Genomic DNA, 21512 nt, shown 5'->3' on the forward strand with positions numbered 1-21512 from the left:
ATTCATACATGTTGCTCAAAAGTTGTAATAAAAAAATGTTTTTTTTTTTTTAATATCAGCCTGCAATTGTAACCTCCACTACTCAACGGGTAATTGTGAAGAAGAGACTGGTCGGTGTGAATGTAGACGTGAGTTCAACCCACCAAATTGCGACTCCTGCTCATATGGCTATTTCGACTATCCTGACTGTAAGCCCTGCACTTGCAATCTAAACGGTACAGAAGGGCAACACTGCACTCCAACTGATGGAATGGTGAGCATACTTATTTTCTAAATCATATTATTTTCAGACAATATCTTTGACCGTTTAAGAGCGTTTAGGCAGCTTTATGCTAGTGTGCGTATGCCTCAGTATGTGTTTATACCTCATACCAAATTTAGTCAAGTCAATTACAAAGAACACACCTTGATCTTATAACATTGATTATAATTCTATTACGTATATGGTTTAGTATTTATACTAAACGATAAAACCAAATCCTTAGTACATATCGAAAATTTTAGCTATTGAATATAATTTATTTATTTAGTACACAAAAAAAGTAGGATTAAATTTTAAAACTAAAATCTTAAATAAAAACAAACGTTCATTGTCCGTCTATCTCTACAATATAATATATTGAAAATATGTCGTACATAGGATATATTTCATTATCTATGATAATAATATAATAAAGGTTAGTTAATTAAACAATTTTGTTTCACTAACTTCTCATGAAGTTAGTCTTCAAACAACTAAACATAAAGTAATGTCAAATCCGGACCATTAATAAATTGAACTTATAATCGTTTGATGTTACGCATTCAAATTGATTTTACTTATATAAATTAATTACGTGTGTTTGTATTTTCTTCACCAGTGTCCCTGTAAATACAATTATGCAGGAAAATCATGTGAGATCTGCGCTGATGGCTATTACTCGCCGGAATGTAAAAGTGAGTAACTGTAATTTATTTTCAATATGGAATAGAATCTCTTCATAATATGAACATAATACCGTTATGTTAATCATTCATCTCAAAAGTCACTTCCCTTCGTTTGTACGCTTAGATACTTTAAGATACGCAAAGGATTTTATTGACGTTTTTATTAATAAAGAAAGTGATACAAGATGAAGGTTTATGTATAGTACATGCATGTTTTAGAAGAATTAAGCCCAGAATTTCAACTTTCCTACATGGAAACTCATCTGATTCGAGAAGCTAGTAGTTAGCTGTACTTAATATTAATTAAAATCACTTGAGATAATAGTAAGTAAGATATTGTTTAAAAATATCAAAAATAAAGTGCCCAATAAAATAATACCGATAGTGTTTTTGTCTGAGACGTGTTAATGGATTTCGATTCAGTCATTTTACCCTTATACATATTTTTGAACTAATGATCTTCCTAATAATAATAATTTTATTCAAAATTCAATTTTGTTTATTTATTTCTGATAACATTTAGCGATCGTATAAAAATGGCATCATATTCTCTTCAGAATGCCCTTAAAGAAAATTAATTTATAACATTTATTTTAGACTGCGAATGTAATTCCGTCGGTTCAGTATCACAAGTGTGTGATAAAAATAGCGGCAATTGTACATGCAAAAGCAAATATAGCGGAAGAACTTGCAATCAATGCGAGGCCGGATATTACAACTATCCAACGTGCAAACGTAAGTATAATATATTATTAAACTTACTCATGTGATGTAGAAGTCGTTGGTTTTGTCCTGAACTAATTGGCTATTGGTTTATACGTATTCCACTCCTGTGATCGGTCAGGCCACGACGGAAAATCTCAAGGGAGACCACCCACACCACACAGGACACATTATAGTCATATTCAATAAATTCAGAAGTGTGTGCGCAAAGATACTTTCGAGGGGTACTTTCGATTCAATCACTCTCATAATCTGATGGTACGGCAAATCCGACACGACCGGAAAGACTCTAAGCGGAGGACCAAGGGATTTACGTGTTTTCTACACACTTCCAAGTTCCAACTAATTCTATGGGAAAACAAATCCAACGTGACCAAAAAAAGGTCAGATGCGCTCTTTTGCTTTCTCTTTTGAATACTTTCTGACTAAATATTAATTCCCAATAAAATTTTTGGCTGATCCGAGATTTGAACACAGGTCCTCTGTATCGAATGTTTTTCAGATTGTAATTGCGACACCAGTGGTACACAACCTAACATCTGCGACGATGTCAATGGACAATGCATTTGCAAACCAGGATTTGGGGGCCCGCGATGTGATCAATGTATCGCAGGGTAAAAAATATATTTGTTCTAATTAGTTTACGTATACACATATCAAGAGAAAACAGATTAAATCTTTTTAATATGGAATCTAGTTTTTTGACTTTGACGTGATTATGAACACTATGGTGTACCATTACATACCTAAAAGTGTAGTGTCTCAAACATACGAATACTTTAAAGGAATTACCATAGCACGTATCTATCTTTGATTGGTTATAATAATGAAAAGTAATATATTTTCATTAAATTTTACATGCACGCAGTCGAGACATCCCCTCTGAAAGTCTATTATAACGATATCTGTGTATAGATACTACATGGAAGTCCGAGGTCGAGAAAGATCATGTGTACCTTGCAACTGCTCTCCCACGGGTTCGACTTCAACCAGTTGCTCCGCTGACGGAAAATGCAATTGTCTTGTTAACTTCGGTGGCAAGCAATGCGATCAATGCTCACCAGGATACTACAAATTCCCAGAATGTTTACGTAAGTATTGACAAAGTTTTGATATAAATATTTCTATCTTATTGTATAGGTAATATTTGCTTTATACAAATGAAATCCACGTTAACTTAATAATTCTTGTTCAAATATGAAATCGCGGTCTTTGGTTACGTGATTCCCTAAACACTTGAGATTTAGAGAACTCTATATGAGATTTGACTCTTTTTCATATATTTTAGCCTGCAACTGTGACGAATCTGGTACCATCGGTTCAACGTGTGACGACAATGGCCAATGCCACTGCAAACCTAACTTCGATGGAGTTAACTGTGATAAGTGCAGAGAACAGTTCTATAACTACCCAGCCTGTGAAGAGTGCAACTGTGATCCGAGGGGTGTTGTGGCTTCTTTTGCTGGTATGTACTAAATGTTAACATTCAAATATTTTTAAATGTGACTTATATATTGCGATATTAAAAATTGTGTTTATATTATAAGGTTGTGGATCCGTACCAGCTGGAGAACTTTGTCAATGTAAGGCTCGTGTCCAAGGCAGGATTTGTAATGACTGCAAACCACTTTTCTGGAATCTACAAGATTACAACCCACAAGGATGTCAAGGTTTGTTGAAAGTCCAGCTAAACTTTTTCTTTTAACGTTCTTAGCCTTATATAATTAATTGATATATTGTTTAATTATACAGAATGTAGCTGCAACCTTGCCGGCACCCTCGGCGGTCTCGGTGCTTGTAACACCCGTGACGGACAGTGCACGTGTAAAATGCACGTTGGCGAAAAACAGTGCAACCAGTGCCAAGACGGTTTTTACAATTTAGAGACATACAATCAATTTGGATGCACAGGTAATAAATAACTTCTGTTGGTCAAGTGTATTGGTACCCAACCTTATATAGTTGTGTTTGTATATTTAATTAAGTGTTATTATCAATCACGCATTACCTTATGTATACTTCTAGATGATAATTCACTAATTCTTGAAATTTCTGAACTAATTCCTTCGGAGATCATTTTAAAATATCTTAAAATAATCAGAAACTAGGGGAGGGGTACCTAAGGGCTCAGAATTTTAAATCACTTAAGCTAATCATATGTTTCTTGTTCCAGCCTGCGATTGCGATATCGGCGGTTCGATAGACAACAACTGTGACAAAGGCACCGGCCAGTGCCGTTGTCACTCACGCGTGGAGGGTCGGCGCTGCGACCGCCCGATCCCTGCTCACTACTTCCCGACCCTGCACCAGTTTCAGTACGAAGTGGAGGAAGGACTAACGCAGTCCGGTCCTGTCAGATATAGAAATTCTGAAGACGTCTTCCCTGGATACTCTTGGAAAGGATATGTTGTATTTTCTCTGCTACAGGTACTGTTTTATCTTATCAATTTATTCTTTTAATTCGTATACTAGATCACATTACGTTATAAGTAAAATATACATTGCTCATAATATTTATGTAATCGGTTTTGGCATTATATAATGTAACATATAAAATAAACCACAACCCATCAGGTCATATTTGCTATAATGCTTTGAATATAATGAAAGGGAAGCTACGTTATAAGTTAATGACAAAATGTTTTATTTAGAACGAAGTTATCAACGTCGTTCATATCGGAAAGTCTTCTTTGTATCGTATGGTGTTGAAATACGCAAATCCACTTCGAGATCCAGTCACGGCAACCATTGTTATCACACCGGAGAGTGTAGTCGAAACGCAACAAAGGTAAGCCCACTAAGTATGTTTTTAAGTAATGTTAACAAAAAATTCAAATACATAACACAATTAAACTATTTGTAGATTCAACGTGTATTTGAGGCCAACCATTCAACCGCAACTTATAACAGTTTTAGTGGAAAAAGGTAATGCGCCTGCGCCTTTCGTCATGAACGCTGGAAACTGGACTGTCACTATTAAAACTACTAAAGAGATTATGATTGTAAGGTCTTTTCTACTTTCTCTAAAATGCCTTGCTTAATAACCAGCTTATAAGACATTATTTTTTATTTTAGGATTACTTCGTTCTCATACCTGAAGCTTATTATGAGGCCACGGTTTTAACAAAACTAGTAGACAAACCATGTGTTATCGGTGACAAGAACTTGTGCAGACATTTCGCGTATCCCAGTGTTGATGGACGACCTGCAACAAACGTATCAGAAATGGTATCAGCGGTCACCGAGTTTATAAACGATCCTGAGGTTAGATGATTAAAAATTGCGTTATACAAAAAAACATATTATAAAATGACTAATAAAACTTATTTAATTTCAGCAATTAAAAGAATACAACGCAGGTCCAAACGATATACCAATAATCAATCAAAGCGAACAAAACGAACTAGAATACAACATGAAAATAGATCCCAGTGGATCTTATGTTCTCGTAATTGAATACGTCACGCCGATCAATAGAACGGCATTGAAAATAAGTGAATCCAGCTCCGACCCTTCAGGTGGAATTTATAATCTGTTTCCGAGAGGAGTAGTTGTTATAAGATTTCAGTCTGGAGACAGCTCTGAATCATTCGCGTTGGCTAATCTTAATGACTGTCCGTATACTGCACCCTGCAGGCAAGTAGTCGTCGATGACTTGTCAAAGATCTTCACTTTCCACGTTCAGGATCCTAATAATATCGTATATGTCAACGTAAGTAAAACAATATTGATATAATGATGAATTATGATATAACCTATAACTTTGTATAAAATATAATATTTTCCAATTAAAAATATATTTATTTATAGGGAGATACAAGCACACTGGCTGGTATAAAATCAATAATTGCAATTCCTGAATCTGAATGGCATTTGGACTACATCACGCCGCGTCCATATTGCTTAAGACGAGACGGACGCTGCATTCCCGCTGTATTCCCTACCGCTGTGGACTCCAAGAAGGTACAAATTTCTAAATTAAATATACACTTTAATATTTAAGTTTTTTCATGCAGTACAAATATATTGAAAACTCAATATAATTCTTTTTAATCGCTCTAACCAAGATATAATTCATACGTATAGAATGATAACTCTTTATTATGGAAAAATAAAATCGGGGTAACTATACTTATCTTCATAATCAAGCTTATATTTTTGTAGGTTGAAATAGAATCGGGTACTGGAGGAAATCGCGACATAAGACCACCAATCCTTGACAACTCTACGATAGTTGTATACCTCGCCCCAGACTTCGAACCAATCAAAATAGAATCCAAGGTACCTTCACCTGGAGACTATATGTTCGTCGTGCACTATTACCAACCAAATCATCCAAGTAAGCATATTTTTTGTAACTTATGTTGTGTTATGATTATTTTAATGTCATAACTATATTTACTCCATTTATTTTGCAGAAAGCAGTATTAACATTAACCTAACGGCTGATGGTCAACAGTACGAGACCTCAATACCAATCGAACATTGCCCTTCAAATTCTGGTTGTAGAGCTTTGATAACACAGGCAGACGGAAATACACAGTTTGCCGTGAACGAAAACTTCACGATTGTATTCAAGGTACTAAATTTGTGTAAGCTAATCTGTTGGAAAACAATATTTTATTCATAGATATATATTTGTCAATGTTGTATATTTTTTTCTTTTACAGGGAGACACTAGCAAAGGCCTGTGGCTGGATTACGTACTTGTCGTTGCAAAATCAGACTTTGTAGACTCGGCCTTAACCGAAGCTAATAGGGTTGATTACACTCGGGAGTTTATCGATAAATGTGCTGTCAACCATTACTACATAAATTCTAATGAGACCGGTAATTGTGAATTTACTTCTTTATGCTTTATATTTTTAAAGTTGTTTGAGTTTATTCATAAAGTTAATCATAATTATTAACAGGCTTCTGTCGCGACGCAATGTTCTCCATCACTTCTGAATATAACAGTGGTGCGTTAGGCTGCTTCTGCGATTTCATGGGATCTACGGAACTCGAATGTAATACCTTCGGAGGACAGTGTCCGTGCAAAGAAAATGTTATCGGCAGAACATGTACGGCCTGCCGAACAGGATACTACGGCTTCCCTAATTGCAGACCCTGTCATTGTCCAATAACTGCAATTTGCGATGAAAATGGTAAAAATTGATCAAAAACTAGTAAATATTTATTATTAACAAAAACATTTGCTAAATCTTTAGTTTTTAGGGGAATGTATATGTCCAAAGAACGTGGAAGGTGAGAACTGCGATCGCTGCAAACCCTACACGTTCAACTTTGACGTTCAACGCGGTTGTGATGACTGCAACTGTAACCCACTGGGAGTGATTGACAATGAGTTGCAATGTGAAGCTGATAGTGGCAACTGTCTGTAAGATCGGTTTTACTAAAAAAGTTTTATTACACACTATTCGGATAAAAAGTACATTGTCGTTTATAATATGTATGTTATTCCAGGTGTAAAGAAAATGTCATAGGTCGCGTTTGTGATCATTGCGTTCCCGGTCATTACGCTTTTCCTGACTGTCTACAATGTACTTGCGACCTTGATGGTAGCACTGACGATGTTTGCGACCAAAATACAGCTCAGTGCTACTGTAAAAAACATGTTAGAGGCCAGGTAAATATAACTCAATTTATAAATGTAATGTGGTTTCATTTAAAGTGAACGTTAATTTTATTTCAATTACACCTAACAGGCTTGCAATGTCTGCAAAGATGAATATTTCAATCTTCAACCAGACAATCCTGACGGTTGTACGAAGTGTCATTGCTTTGGCAAAACGACGAGATGTAGTAGTTCATACTTGTCTTGGGCTGAGGTGAGTAAATATAGTTTATCTTCTGTCTATCAATATTATTAAAAGTCGTATAACACAAAGATGTTGAAAGGTTTAGTTCAGAAATCGTGCAACATTTATACTTCACACAGTCACTTAAAGAACCCTTTTATGGATAGTTAATTAATATAACCTGTTACTCTAAATCTTTACTATAAAACTCTATAAATAAAAACGCCTAATGAAAGTGTATTCTTCATTGAACAATGTCCAGAACGATATTTTGGACATCGAAAAGAATAGAACCAGAATAACCTTGGAGACTAAGACGAAATGTCACTTGATAACTGCACTGCCTCACTCACCCTTCAAAACGGAACACAAAAGTATAGAAAATATAATTTATGTGAGGTACCTCTAACACAAAACTGAACCACGAAGTCATCAGATGAGCATGACCGCCGTCGCGGAAATAAGTGCGAAGAATATTATCCTAATTATATTCGACAAATACAATAATTACGTGATAATTAATTGAATTGTGTATTTTACAGATTAACGGCATGAACGAATGGTACCTTGTTAATGTTGAGGCTAATCGCACATTAAACATTTTCCCCATCACTGTGCCTCCTACAGTGTTAAACGATTCGGTCATCGGAGCAGATCTAGCAAGCAACGATGATGGTGCGCAGAAAGTCGTGTACTTTGGTGCACCTGATTATTATTTAGGTATGCTTATATTTTTATTTACAAAATTTATTTTATAAAAACTATTAATAATCAAAACGTCACCCAAATTTCAATTTACCTCTACACTGTGTTACTCAATTACAAAGGTATTTGTTAATACTTATCTCTACGTAAAAAACTAAACTTTACAACCATTTTAGGAAAACGTCTTACGTCATACGGGGGTTACCTTACCTACTCCATCTTTTATACCACTCAAGAGGGCGGCCATGCAATTGATGCAGCTGACGTTATCATTGGAGGAGCTAATGGATACATCGTTCATAACAGCATTGAACAGCCACCAGCGCTCGAGAATTGGATACACAGTGTTAGGTTATCAGAAGATGAATTCAATAATTTAGACGGATCTGCAGTTACCAGAGATCAGCTTATGAATGTTTTGGTCAACATCACAAGCATTTATATAAGAGCTACGTATTGGCATGAAGCCGTTACGACAAGGTCGGGTTCATATTACATATTAGACTAATAATAAAAATTGATCAATGAAAATTGTTTCTATAAGATATTTAATACCATTTTAGATTAATAGCAGTAACGTTGGATGTCGGGGTCGAAGAATATGCAGAGGGTGACCGAAGAGCTTCTTCAGTTGAGGAATGTCATTGTCCAAAGGCTTATAGAGGACTTTCGTGTGAACAATGTGCTGAAGGTTATTACAGACTCAGTTCGGGTCCTCACGCCGGATTTTGTGTACCTTGCCAATGTAACGGACACTCGAAAGAATGTGATGTTAACACTGGAATTTGTTTGGTAAATATGCTATCTTATTGAATGCAGGCTTTATTAAATTATGTCAAACTTAAGTAATATATTAATGTATGTTTTAAATATCACAAGGAATGTACTGATAACACAATGGGTGATCATTGCGAACAATGTATTCTCGGATACCACGGCGATGCGACGGTCGGCACCCCCAGAGATTGTTTGATTTGTGCTTGTCCAATACCCTACGCTTCCAACAAGTAAGTCTATTTAGAAAGCAGTGTGAATTTAAATGAAAAAATAAATAAATCACTAAAATGACTATTCGATGTCATAAAGAGCTAACCTAATTTACGAACAAAAAATTAAAGAATAAAAACTTTTTACTTATTTTAGATTAATTATTGCGAACTAAAAGTTTTTAAAACAGTTTTGCAGTGGGTTGCGACCTTAGTGGGAATGGATCACTCATATCTTGCGTTTGCAAACCGGGATACGATGGAGCCAGGTGTGAATACTGCACAGCCGGCTATTATGGCATACCAGAAGAAATCGGTAATTGATCTAAACTCGATATTTTTATTTCGATAAATATTTTTACTTATTAAATCAAAAGTTTTAAGGAAATTGACCGTAAAATTATGGAAAAATTGTTTTAATTTCATAACATAAAAAAGATTTAAGTACCAACGCTCTTATAACCAATTATTATATCCAACCATTTGATATTGATTAAATGGTTGGATAAAACTAACGTTCAGCTAAGAATATCTGGTTAAGAACTCAATAGTTGCTCTTTGGAGACACTTTTATTTGTAAATCACGTACGCCTGAGATTTTTTTTTTTATAACATGTTCATTTATTTAGGTGACTACTGTAAGCCTTGCAACTGCTCTGGGAATATAAACACGAACGACCCCGGCTCCTGTGACAGCATCACTGGTGACTGTCTTAAATGCGTAAACAATACGGCTGGAGCTGCTTGTAACCTATGCGCACCCGGCTTTTTCGGAGACGCAATCTTCTCTAAGAACTGTACAGGTAACCTGCTTAAAAAAACATTATTTTAGCGATATTACATATGAGTCGTATATAGCAAACTAAAAAAAATAAGAACATTGACATGAACTTATTCTTAATAGAAGTCACTTTTAAAAAAGGAACTATGAAAATCTTGTATAATAGAAAAGTAATCCTAGAGCGTTTAATTTTTTAATAATTTTTAGGCCAAATAATGTTAAGTTTATTTTTTATGTTTAATTTAGCTTGCGTCTGTGACGAATACGGAATGGAACGATGTGATCCTGCAACGGGTACATGCGTCTGCCGGCCAGGTGTTATTGGTGAGAAATGCGATCGCTGCGCTCCCAACCACTACGGGTTAAGCAGCGGTCAAGGATGTACTCCTTGCGATTGCGGCATCGCTTCGGAGTCCACTCAGTGTGACGATAATACTGGACATTGCAGGTGCTTGTTATATAAAATATCAAATCACGCGATGGTTTTAAATATTTTTTCATTTTCTCAAACACGTAGTTCTATATACATAAAATTTGTATTGTCAAAAATATTTTTAAGCCTAGTAGTCGTCTTAACTTAATAACTATTATCCGTATATATTTAATTAATTTGGTTTTAGATGTGCAAAAGGAGTGACTGGAAAGCACTGCGATCAATGTGCTGCTGGATATTGGAACTACACCAAGGAAGGATGTGATCGTTAGTAAAAAAAAAGAAGATGAATGAATAAATATTTATTTTCAAGCATCCTGTATTAAATCTATCTTGTCTTTATCTTTCAGACTGTAATTGCAACAAAGGGTATTCAGTTGGATTCATGTGCAACGCCACAGGACAGTGTGAATGTCTTCCTGGAGTGATTGGTGAAAAATGTGATCGCTGTCCAGAAAGGTTTAATATATTGAATTTCTTGTTAAAAGACATACACATTATTACGACAGAATAATTAGAATAAAAACGAAATTTATATTACAGATGGGTTTTAATACCACAAGAAGGATGCCTAGAATGTGATTCTTGCACAGATGCCCTTATCTTTACTGTACAGGACCTAAACGATTTATTGAGCACCGAAACTCTAGATTTTAAGGTAAACATTGCAAAATATTGTCATTTTTAATTAATATCAATAGAATAATCTTTTAAATAACTTTTTTGTTTTAAGGATAAAGCAGATACATTCTTTACGACTCAAAGACTCAACTATATTTCCAATCAAACTGAAATACTGAAACCCAAAGTAGCAGAATTAAAGAATGTAGATCTAGAAGAAGTTACGGCGGCTGTGAAAGGATTGGAAACGAGTGCTAAAAATCTTTTGCGATCGGTAATTTTTTTTTTAAATATAAACACATTAATTCGCTAATATAAAACTGTATATAGTAAAATGTATGCATAATGTATTACAGGCTGAGTTTGCAGCAACCGATAGTGACAAGCAAATTGTAAGAGCTGCAGATTTAACTAGTACTGCAGACGAAGTCCTCGGTTCAGTGCGAGAAAATGGGCAAAAAGCTAAAGATATAGTAGCTCACGTTTCGGAACTTGCTACAGGTCTTGAGCTAAGTCAGCAACCTAAAGTAGATAGCGCGTTACAAGAAGCTAGACAAATTAAAAGTGATATAGCTGGTAAGAAGATACTGTTAATTAAATCTTTTTATATACAAAATGTATATGTACTATAACACTTTACTAATAATGGTATTATTTTTAAAGAAAAAGATTTGAAACCCAAAGAACAACTAGCATTTAATGCTTACACAAATGCAACCGAACAAATAGAAAGAATGAACCTTTTCGTGCAACCTGTGATTCAACAGATAAAGGTAATGGTATTGATTTTTTTATGTCAGTTAAATTTTTTTACAATAAATAACATATTAATAACTTGTAGAGATTCGAGTCTATTATGAACGATACCCATGAATTGAAAAAGAAACTCAATGAAATGCTCGAATACACTACTTTTGCTCAACATACTGCTACGGAAGCTGAAAAACTGAACACAAACAATAGGTAAGGGGAGCGATTTATTGAGTTTTATGTTCGTGAAGTTTTATAAAAGTATATGATGATTAAATAAGTTATTTTTCGCATGCAGGAAGTCTAAATTCGGAAACAAAGTTTCATCGGTTACCAAATTAAATGGTGCCGCTATGAAAGATTTAATTGATGCTGCTATTGATATCAATAACGCAACATTTTTCACTTCAAAAGTAGACGCTATTACAAAAGATGCTGTCAATGTTCTAAATGAGATAAATGCCGTTAACGAAGAAACGGAAAAAAGTTTAATGACTATTGCAGAAACATTGCCGAATTTAAGCAATTTAACCGATGAAGCACTAGCCCATGCAAGCAATTTGAGAAATAGAGTAAGTGAATTAATGTCATTATCAACATATTATTTTATCATATTTGAGTTTAGAATAAATTATGATGATATTTTATGTCCTATAAATATTTAGGCTGAGAGTTTGAGAGCGTTAGCTGAACGAGAAAATAATAACACCCGAACTAAGGATGCCTACAGTGCAGCATCTGCTTATTCATCTATAGTTCAAGAAATTGGGGACGCTAAAAAGGCTAGCGACGAAGCCGAAGCAGCAGTCGCAAACATATCTAATGTTGTAAGTTGTATTTTGATTTACAAGATAACTTTATAATCAATACATTTATTACGCTTCAGCAACCCTTTTTATTGAAATGTCTTATTACAATTATATTATGTTATTGCAGAATACGTTGCTTAATAACCGTGTATCGCCAGCACGGGACCGATCCCTCGCTCTTTCGGAGCGTGCTACTTTAGCTCTAGCAAATGTAGAACAAAAACTACGACCGAATCTGACACGAGCTGATATAGCATTAAAAAATGCAACGTCTACACTTGGTTATGCTGATGATGAGAATAATGCCATACTATTGTAAGTTAACGATTTATTTATTTATTTATTTATTAACGATAGCTTGATCTGAGTCATAGTGTGAAAAGAATGGTTTATTATTATTGATTATAATTTTAGATCACTACCAAGCGCCCCACAAACATCACTTGAAAAAGAGACAGAAAAAGCCGATAAAGTTTCTGAAACAGTAAAATCAACAATAGATATTATGTCTAATCTTGGAAACGACTTAGCATCCAGCAAAGAATGGGCACAGACTTTACCAAAATTGGCGGACGATGCCCAGAAAATGACTTCTAACATTGAAAACTTGTGTTAGTATTCATTATGACCATAATTATTGTTACCACAATCTAATCTTCTGTACACATTTTAAATAGAATTAAATACAAAATTATCTTAATTTTGCAGTAAATAACATAGGTGAAATGGATCCAATGATATCAACCACTTATCAGACTGTTAAAATGAAACAACTGAATCTTGAAAACCGTCGCCAAGAAGCTGATGAAAAACTTCAGAAACTTAGTTCTCTTATTGAGCAAGTAAGCAAATTATAAATTACATAACAATAAAGTTTATGAAACATGTATTATATAACATAATAAATAAACATAAAATATCTGTTTTTTTTCAGGCGCGTACTGTAGCTAATCGTATACCAGTGGGTGTTACTTTCGACCGTCGATCGACTCTTCAGCCTCGTCTCCCCGAAACTGTAGATGAAATGTCAACTTCTACGCACGTATCCGCGTACTTCCGAACAAAAGAAAACAACGGATTCATTTTATACTTAGGAAACCCGAAAGACACCATGCTCAGAAGAACTAAATCGGTATGTTATAATTTTTCATATACATACTTATATAAAATGTATAATCTAACTTTGACCTATTATAATCATTAAAAAAAATTTTAGGATGACTTTATGGTGTTGGGAGTACAAAATGGTTATCCGTACTTGATAATGGATATCGGTGACAGTGCCGAATCTGGTCGTGAACCAGCTCGAATAGGTAGCGAAAAGTTCGTTGCTGATAACAGATGGTACCAAGTTATTGTTGATAGGTAATGTAAACGAACAATTGTTTAACTATATCGTTCATATCATCGAAGTCAATTTTATCTATCTTTTTTATTCTGTTGTAGAGTGGGGCGCAATGTTAAGTTATCAATACGCGAAAGTCTCGACAACGGTACTGATAAAATCCATGACAAAGAAGCTGTATTACCAGGACAACATACTATATTTAATTTGGATCGAGAAAAATCAAAACTTTATGTTGGAGGAGTACCATCAGACGCCAAATTGCAGGGTATTAGTTTCCCAGCATTCGAAGGTCAAATTGAAGAACTAATGATAGGCGACACCCCCGTTGGACTGTGGAACTTTGTTAATGCTGCCAATCTAAAGGGAGCTAGACAAAGGTAAAATAATTGAATATATTTAAATAAAATATTTCAATGAATAAACCTGTTCAAACTGATTTTTATTTGTTAATAGGGACAAGTTAATATCATCACAATCGGGCCCTCAAGAATATCGATTTAATGGGCGATCTCACGTTATAATGCCAGGCCGAGGATACCTTGGATCTCAGAAAAATCAAGTTTTGCTATTCTTTAGGACATATGCTCCAGATGGTCTGATATATTTGGTAGGAGAAGATAAACATTTCTTCTCTATACAAATGCAAGATGGACATGTCTATCTACAGGTAAGTTAATAAAAATGAACTGTTATAGTTCATTTTTATGTTAATATTAGCGAATTCCTAGCAACCTTTACAATATCGCTTTATATATTACTCAATGGATGCCAATACAACCACTTCCATGCCACCGATGAAATTTTTATGGCACTTTCCCAAAGACCTTCGCATTTCAAGTTTGTACTTGATCGGTTTTATACGCTTTAATTCTTATTACAGGTTTCACTCGGCAATCCAGACGATATGGTTATTATTGGTACTACGAAAACATACAATGATGGTAAATGGCATAGACTCGACGCTGGCAGATATTTCACTTCATGTTCCCTTAGAGTTGACAATGAAATAATAAAAATGGTATCGACGTCAGACGTTAAAGAAATTACTGCATTAGACACAATGAACTTTGGAGGAAACAACAAGGACATTATACATGTGACCAATAAAGGTTTTGACGGATGTATTAGACAAATTAGTATAGATGGTGTTAATATAGATTTGAGTGAAAATGTTGAATCAGTTGGAATAGCTTATGGATGTCAGGTATATAAGAATATTTTTTTATAAATTATCGTATTACAATGAATGTAATCGTATGTTAAAAATCATCTCTTCCTTTTTCCTAGTTTGCATCACTCGTTTCTTTGTCGGGAGACAACAGTTACCTTCGCTTCGTAGATATAACTACGGAGAACCTACAATTGACGCTGAAGTTCAAAACGTCCAGTGCAGACGGTTTGCTCTTTGTGTATGTGAGTCGAACTGTAACCATGGCCAGGGCGGATAGTATATCCCTTTCCCTCATCAGAGGTATGTTTTAAAGACACCTACTGTTTAATTTAAGAACATTCAATTTTTATTTAACTTAATTTTAACTTTAATTCCCTTATAATTAAAGGAACTCTGGTCCTCATGAGTCAACGTGAAACCCTCGACACAGGACTGAGCACGTACAATGATTCGCAGTGGCATGTAGTCACTGTAACCCACAGTAGTAAAGCTTTAAGACTCGTCGTGGATGATTTCGACTACTTTAGGTGCGTACTAGGAACAATAATCTATGTTAATGAATAATCTTATTTGTATAATAATAAATATAAAAAGGTCTGCCTGGAGTTTGAAACCCCATTTTTGGAACTATCTTATGTATAATGCATACAAAACTTTTTTTAATTCTTTGACTTTCATTGTTGAAATTAATTATGTCAAACGTTGTTTTCAACAGTACGGATTCAGCTCCAGCGCCACTCCATATATTAGATGGGGTCCTGTTTGTGGGTGGGCTACAACCTGGCTACGTTGTTGGTGGTAAGGTGGGGTCCAAGGTGCCGTTCAAAGGATGCATCGCAGATGCTACCATTAACGGAAGAGTTTTGAACCTACTAGAACCCTTCGGTAACTACAGCGTTACTTTTGGGCGTTGTGGGAAAACTACCACGACAGGAGGCGTGCCCCCAGGTCAGTACCTCGATTAGACCTTGCCAGGATATAGTCACGAGGCTTTACGCTGGCATGAATTATATAATATTGCCATTTTTATGTGTTTGAACAGAACAAATTTAATATTTTTGTTTTCTTAAATCAAAACTTTCACATTAATACACTATTTGTTAGGAGTAAGTAAAATCAAAATCAAAATATTCTTTATTCAAGTAGGCTCATAAAAGCATTTTTAAAGGGTCATGCTAAAATGTTGAATTAAATTTAAAGCTACAACCTGTTAGGAAAGTAGATTCTACCTAAAATAACCAACAAGAAACTCAGTAGTTACTCTTTTCCACCATTTTAATTACAGAGTATGTCAATAAATACTAAGTCCACGCGTTTTATAGTAATATGCCTTATTTATCAAGGTTTTTTTTAACATGAGCTTTAAATTTTTTGATAAGCCAACTTAAAAGTAGCTGCGGAATCTTATTATAAAAACGAATACCGTGCCCTAGGAGGGATGTTTTAACTTTGCCTTAAACATGACCTTTCCAAAACTTTATATATATGAAGTTGTAAACTGATGCATTTCTTAAAAGTTTTCGTGTAATGTGTGTAGGTATTTTTAAATAACGAGATTACAATTGGTATGTGTATGGATAATATTTTTTTTTAAGGTAGACATTATAAATTATATATTAATATATGTAATGTATTGGTACAGACGTCGGAGCGTGGCCAGCCCCAACACAAGGTGATGTTCTTCCAACGCCAAGCCTTATTGACCCAGTACAAGAAGTAACCACAAAAATAGGTAAGCAAAGATCTATGTTTTATGTAGCACGAAATAATATATATTGATAACGTGACAACTCAATTTGTCAATTAATATATTAAAACTATTTTTAGTTCACCCCTCGAGGGTTAAAATGGTGAGTGACGATTTGTTTTGTGTGCTACGGGTAAAGTTTTTTAAATTTCGTACGAGCAAGTCCAGCTAGTAATATTATAAGTTTACATGGTTGATAAAAAGTTTTACATGGATGATAATCCAAATAGGTCCGATTGACATGAAATTTAGCTGAGTTACTCTGCGCACTTTAACGTAGACGCTTACTTAGGATTAATTATTAGATATTTCAACTTCAAGAGGATTAATTGGGGTAACCTTGTACGAATTTTACCATATGAAGTCGGGATGAATAGCTAGAAAATGTATACGTTTACTAATTAGTAAATGAACATAACTATTAAGTTCCTGGTCGACTGTTTGAATGTGAACTTGTTGAAGATCTAATAAATATAGTAAGATTTAAAATAATAAATTGTATGTTGGCTTTAAAACAGATGCACCATTGATATACGCACCGGGGCCAACTGTAACTACACCAGAGACGACTGCCGCGAGTGAACCACCTACAATCCAAACAACGACTAAGTCACCGTTTGTTCCCTCCACTACAACAAGACCATCAACCACAACACGGCTACCACCGCCACTTCCTGAATCTGGATGTGCACTCGCATACGACCCACAATACAGTATTGGCGATCCTAATGAAGGATACAGATTTGGTAAATTTGTTTATTTATAAAAACAATAATATATATATATATATATATATATAATTTAGGATAATAGATAATTTTTATGCTTTGCCTAAAAATTTGCTAAACAAATTCCATGTATAATACAAAAGTTTATATTAAATTCATTTTTATTGTACCTAATATCTAAAATACATTAATTCTTTAACAATTATATTTTCGCCAAATAAAACCTTACATAGTCGAAATATTTTTATACAAATAAAAACTAAAATTAACAATCATATGTCGTTATTGTTCAGGAACGAAAAATGACAGTCGCATAGAGTATTCGAAGTTGCCAGGTCGGCAACTGGAGGGCTTCGACCTCACAATAACTCTGCGCACCTTCGACGAACACGGTGGGCTGGTGTTCTATGCGGCGGCAGAGCGCGCGCCTGGACAGTTCCTAGCCGTCTATATGAAGGAGGCTAAGGTATTTGTCGGAATTATGACGAAAACGATTTAATAAAAATATAATTTTCAATTTATATAATATGAAAAAATATTAAATGCCATGTACAATCTTCAATGAATATTCAACTAACGGTATTCAATAAATTAATAAAGTATATTTTTGGCTCACAGCTTCATTTCACTTTCAATTGCGGCGGTGAAACTGGCTTGGTAGTGTCGACTCAAACCTACAACGACACAGAGTGGCACACAGCAACACTCGTGAGAAACGGTGGTCACGGCAAGCTAACAGTCGATGGTGAACGGATAGGGGAAACAAGTGTCACATGTGACTCACCCGCAGTTCTAACTCCTCCGTACTACTACGGTGGCTTACGAAACATCAGCAACAGTATAAGCCAAAACCTCATGGTAAGTTTTATTATTCCGCTTCAAATACTTCGACTATGATTTTATTAAAATATATCTTTAAGGAATGTACCATCACATAAACTTAATGAATGTTTGTATTTGTTAAAGACGTTTGTAATTTTCACTAGTCACCTTATTGTTCAAGAGCTTAGGAAGCTGTATAAGTCTTAGTGAATACCAGCTGCCGGTGTTATGACGTTGACAGTGTTGTACTCGTGCCTCTTAAAATATCCTTCTGCCGTTTTAAATTGCTGTCCCATTAGATTACGAGAATGAGAAATATGTAGTGCACGTATGAGTACACACGAGCGCACTGAAATATCTTTAATGACTTATAAGGTTGACTAGTTTTTAAGATTGGTAGATTTGGCTGATTAAATTTTGGATGATTAAAACTACAGCTATGTCTTTTATTATTGTTACAGGAATTCTACCAGCCATTTAAGGGCTGTCTTAAAGGGCTTATGATGAACGGACAATATGTCACCGACATTTTGTACAGAGTTAACTCACTTCGATGCACTGACAACGTGGAAAGCGGAGTTTACTTCGGCCCCTCTAACAATATTCACAGCAATTATTTGAAAGTAAGACGTTAATTTATATATTGTATTTGATAAACTATATGTATTTAGGCCTGTTTATATTGAAAATATTACGTAAATGTAATGTAATACATGTTATTTCAGCTCCTAGAAAACTTCAAGGTGGGCTACGAAATTTCCATATCCATGGAGATAAAGCCGCGCAACTCGACCGGTCTTTTGTTAAGTGTACACGGAAAGAGAGATTTCATGATATTGGAGCTCTTGGAGAACGAAGTTGTAGCCAATGTCGAAAACGGCAAGGGCCCGTTCCACGCCAGTTACAAGCTTGGCAACAAATTTTCACTTTGTGATGGAAACTGGCACAGGATACATGGTAACATTATTTTATAGATTACTGCTTTAATTATAGCTATATTCTTCTCCTAACATGTTATTTCGTTTCCAAACATGAATTATTTACAAAAAAAAAAGATTAATAAAATGCAAAAACACAATATTGAAAAATAGTCGTAATTGGTCTCTTGAATCCATTATTATTTTCTTTTAACTAAATCGTTCGTTTTGTGGCTAACGTATATAATAGATCTTATGATCCCGAGTGCGAACAATATATATTTTTTTTTCTATCATGAAGTTATAGTAGCAGTCCGGCTTTAAATATTTGGCGCTATAAAATATATTACATTTCATATGGGATGTAATACCGCCAAATGCAATTGCCAGCTAGACTATTATAGGGGCTACAGTGGGCTTTGAAAAAAGGATTCCGTTGCCAAAACTCAACCAGAAAGACACTTATATACTATTTGTTAAATAACTAATTATCTAGCATTGAGCTTGACATTTTTCTAAAAGTTTTTCCTCTATTTATCGTAGACCCTAGATTTTTCAGCATATCTGAAATATTAAAATTTTAATAACGTAAGTGCTAAACGCGTTTTGTTATTCTTAGCGGTCAAGTCCCGGCACGTGGTCTCCGTGGGAGTAGACGGTCACTTCTCTGACCCTTGTGTCGGACAGTCCGGGTCAACAGACACTCGATCCGCTCTATACATCGGAGGACACGAACGATCTATATCCAGGGTTAAAGGAGTCCGCTCCAGACGTGGATTCACAGGCTGCATCAAGAATATAGTCATAAAGGAAGTTCCTGTACAAATACCGCTCACAGCGGCACGTAGGAACACACACATCGGCGTATGCCCCAATGATTAAATGCATTAAAATATGTATGTAATAGTAATAAACATGTCACAAATTTTTATTTTATATCATTTCTAAATTTTATTATTATATTTTTATACTCGTAAACAATAAAAGATAAATAAAAGTCAGATTCAAATTAACCACCTTGATACCCTAGTTACCAGTATTATATCCAACCAGTTTTATGAAGTAACTTATATTGATCGTATTTTTCAAATTGTTAACAAATTTGCTTCTTCACCTTATTTTAAGCACAATACGTTAAATACTTATGTAAACACAATATGTTAACTGCGTATTAAATATATACTTCGAATATTTATTATGAAATTAACGATTTTTTTTACTAACTTTTTTAGGGTACAAAAGAGTTTTTATAATATATTTTCATAACAATATACAATTTAACCAATAATTTGTTTTACCAAAATACTAATTTGGATTACCTACCCACCTATAGTTATAGAATACATACAAACATTCATGCCCACATACGCTTACGCGCACTCATATCCAAACAAGGGATTTAATAAAATCTGACTCAGATCACTGGAATTTGCACAAGTTCCAGTGATTCATGACAGTAAGGAAAATAATTCAACGTCTACCCTTAATTTTTCTGTTTTAGGGAAAAAATAGGTTATTTAGTTTACTGTATTTCCAACATATAAAACATTTTCATAAATAAATACTCCGCCATTTTCCGACTCAATCGATTCTTTGAAATATAAAAAAGATGTGTTACTGTTTTAATTTGAAAGGTCAAAAATGTGAAACACAATTCCACAATTATTATATTAATAGATATTCCTACTAATATATTCTATACGTACCATTGGTTTTATGCGCTCGAGTTTATGAAGTGACGTCGTGTAGCGTGTACGATCTGTTTAATTTACTCTTAGAATAATAAGGTAATATGTAATAATAATAATTAAATTCAATATTTTCAACTTAAAAGTGGAGGAAATAAAAGAACCTTTTTTTTGAAAAAATATTTATTGTAATTAAGCAAATATAACACACTTAAATTAATTGAAAAGTGCATTTTGGAATATAAAAAAATCACTTGTTACTTGTAATTGGTTAATAAATAAAAGTTCACATTTAGGTTGTATATTGTATTTTGCAAACATACATACATAAATACTGAGAATAGGCTCATTAATATTCTCGACTACAAATATGCCTCCCCATTGTAAACAGAAACGAATGAATTCTTTTTTCAAAATTAAAACTTAATGTTCCTTTTGCTTCCACTAACTTTAAGCAAAGACATAAGTAGCATTATGTTTATATTTGTTTATGTGATTCCCAACTATTTTATTAGAGTTGTTATTAATTGTCTTGGTTAGACAAACATATCATGT

The 21512-nt window shown here is 34.4% G+C and overlaps 1 protein-coding gene across 1 annotated transcript in view; it reads left to right on the forward strand.

Moving 5' to 3' along the window:
• Positions 1 to 20198, forward strand: part of LOC113400672 (laminin subunit alpha) — a 28215-nt gene extending 8017 nt beyond the window's left edge. The window contains exons 8-62 of the mRNA XM_026640322.2: positions 60 to 253; positions 861 to 936; positions 1525 to 1662; positions 2153 to 2264; positions 2566 to 2741; positions 2939 to 3115; positions 3198 to 3320; positions 3403 to 3561; positions 3824 to 4077; positions 4302 to 4438; positions 4514 to 4652; positions 4726 to 4914; positions 4988 to 5362; positions 5461 to 5613; positions 5815 to 5989; positions 6069 to 6229; positions 6321 to 6480; positions 6564 to 6797; positions 6868 to 7030; positions 7117 to 7279; positions 7359 to 7481; positions 7994 to 8171; positions 8333 to 8636; positions 8720 to 8948; positions 9036 to 9163; positions 9334 to 9458; positions 9772 to 9945; positions 10170 to 10371; positions 10544 to 10623; positions 10707 to 10815; positions 10900 to 11014; positions 11090 to 11251; positions 11334 to 11553; positions 11641 to 11750; positions 11819 to 11940; positions 12026 to 12299; positions 12393 to 12554; positions 12664 to 12851; positions 12951 to 13147; positions 13245 to 13378; positions 13471 to 13668; positions 13753 to 13901; positions 13983 to 14261; positions 14338 to 14551; positions 14765 to 15088; positions 15172 to 15355; positions 15444 to 15582; positions 15771 to 16003; positions 16698 to 16787; positions 17321 to 17548; positions 17824 to 17996; positions 18149 to 18388; positions 18814 to 18975; positions 19078 to 19309; positions 19889 to 20198. Of these exons, the coding sequence (XP_026496107.1) occupies positions 60 to 253; positions 861 to 936; positions 1525 to 1662; positions 2153 to 2264; positions 2566 to 2741; positions 2939 to 3115; positions 3198 to 3320; positions 3403 to 3561; positions 3824 to 4077; positions 4302 to 4438; positions 4514 to 4652; positions 4726 to 4914; positions 4988 to 5362; positions 5461 to 5613; positions 5815 to 5989; positions 6069 to 6229; positions 6321 to 6480; positions 6564 to 6797; positions 6868 to 7030; positions 7117 to 7279; positions 7359 to 7481; positions 7994 to 8171; positions 8333 to 8636; positions 8720 to 8948; positions 9036 to 9163; positions 9334 to 9458; positions 9772 to 9945; positions 10170 to 10371; positions 10544 to 10623; positions 10707 to 10815; positions 10900 to 11014; positions 11090 to 11251; positions 11334 to 11553; positions 11641 to 11750; positions 11819 to 11940; positions 12026 to 12299; positions 12393 to 12554; positions 12664 to 12851; positions 12951 to 13147; positions 13245 to 13378; positions 13471 to 13668; positions 13753 to 13901; positions 13983 to 14261; positions 14338 to 14551; positions 14765 to 15088; positions 15172 to 15355; positions 15444 to 15582; positions 15771 to 16003; positions 16698 to 16787; positions 17321 to 17548; positions 17824 to 17996; positions 18149 to 18388; positions 18814 to 18975; positions 19078 to 19309; positions 19889 to 20151 (9902 nt within the window). The 3' untranslated portion in view covers positions 20152 to 20198. The remainder of the gene's footprint in view (positions 1 to 59; positions 254 to 860; positions 937 to 1524; positions 1663 to 2152; positions 2265 to 2565; positions 2742 to 2938; positions 3116 to 3197; positions 3321 to 3402; positions 3562 to 3823; positions 4078 to 4301; positions 4439 to 4513; positions 4653 to 4725; positions 4915 to 4987; positions 5363 to 5460; positions 5614 to 5814; positions 5990 to 6068; positions 6230 to 6320; positions 6481 to 6563; positions 6798 to 6867; positions 7031 to 7116; positions 7280 to 7358; positions 7482 to 7993; positions 8172 to 8332; positions 8637 to 8719; positions 8949 to 9035; positions 9164 to 9333; positions 9459 to 9771; positions 9946 to 10169; positions 10372 to 10543; positions 10624 to 10706; positions 10816 to 10899; positions 11015 to 11089; positions 11252 to 11333; positions 11554 to 11640; positions 11751 to 11818; positions 11941 to 12025; positions 12300 to 12392; positions 12555 to 12663; positions 12852 to 12950; positions 13148 to 13244; positions 13379 to 13470; positions 13669 to 13752; positions 13902 to 13982; positions 14262 to 14337; positions 14552 to 14764; positions 15089 to 15171; positions 15356 to 15443; positions 15583 to 15770; positions 16004 to 16697; positions 16788 to 17320; positions 17549 to 17823; positions 17997 to 18148; positions 18389 to 18813; positions 18976 to 19077; positions 19310 to 19888) is intronic.
• The last annotated feature ends 1314 nt before the right edge of the window (positions 20199 to 21512 follow it).

The sequence above is a fragment of the Vanessa tameamea genome, chromosome Z (genome assembly GCF_037043105.1).
Source record: "Vanessa tameamea isolate UH-Manoa-2023 chromosome Z, ilVanTame1 primary haplotype, whole genome shotgun sequence".
Classification (NCBI taxonomy): domain Eukaryota; kingdom Metazoa; phylum Arthropoda; class Insecta; order Lepidoptera; family Nymphalidae; genus Vanessa; species Vanessa tameamea.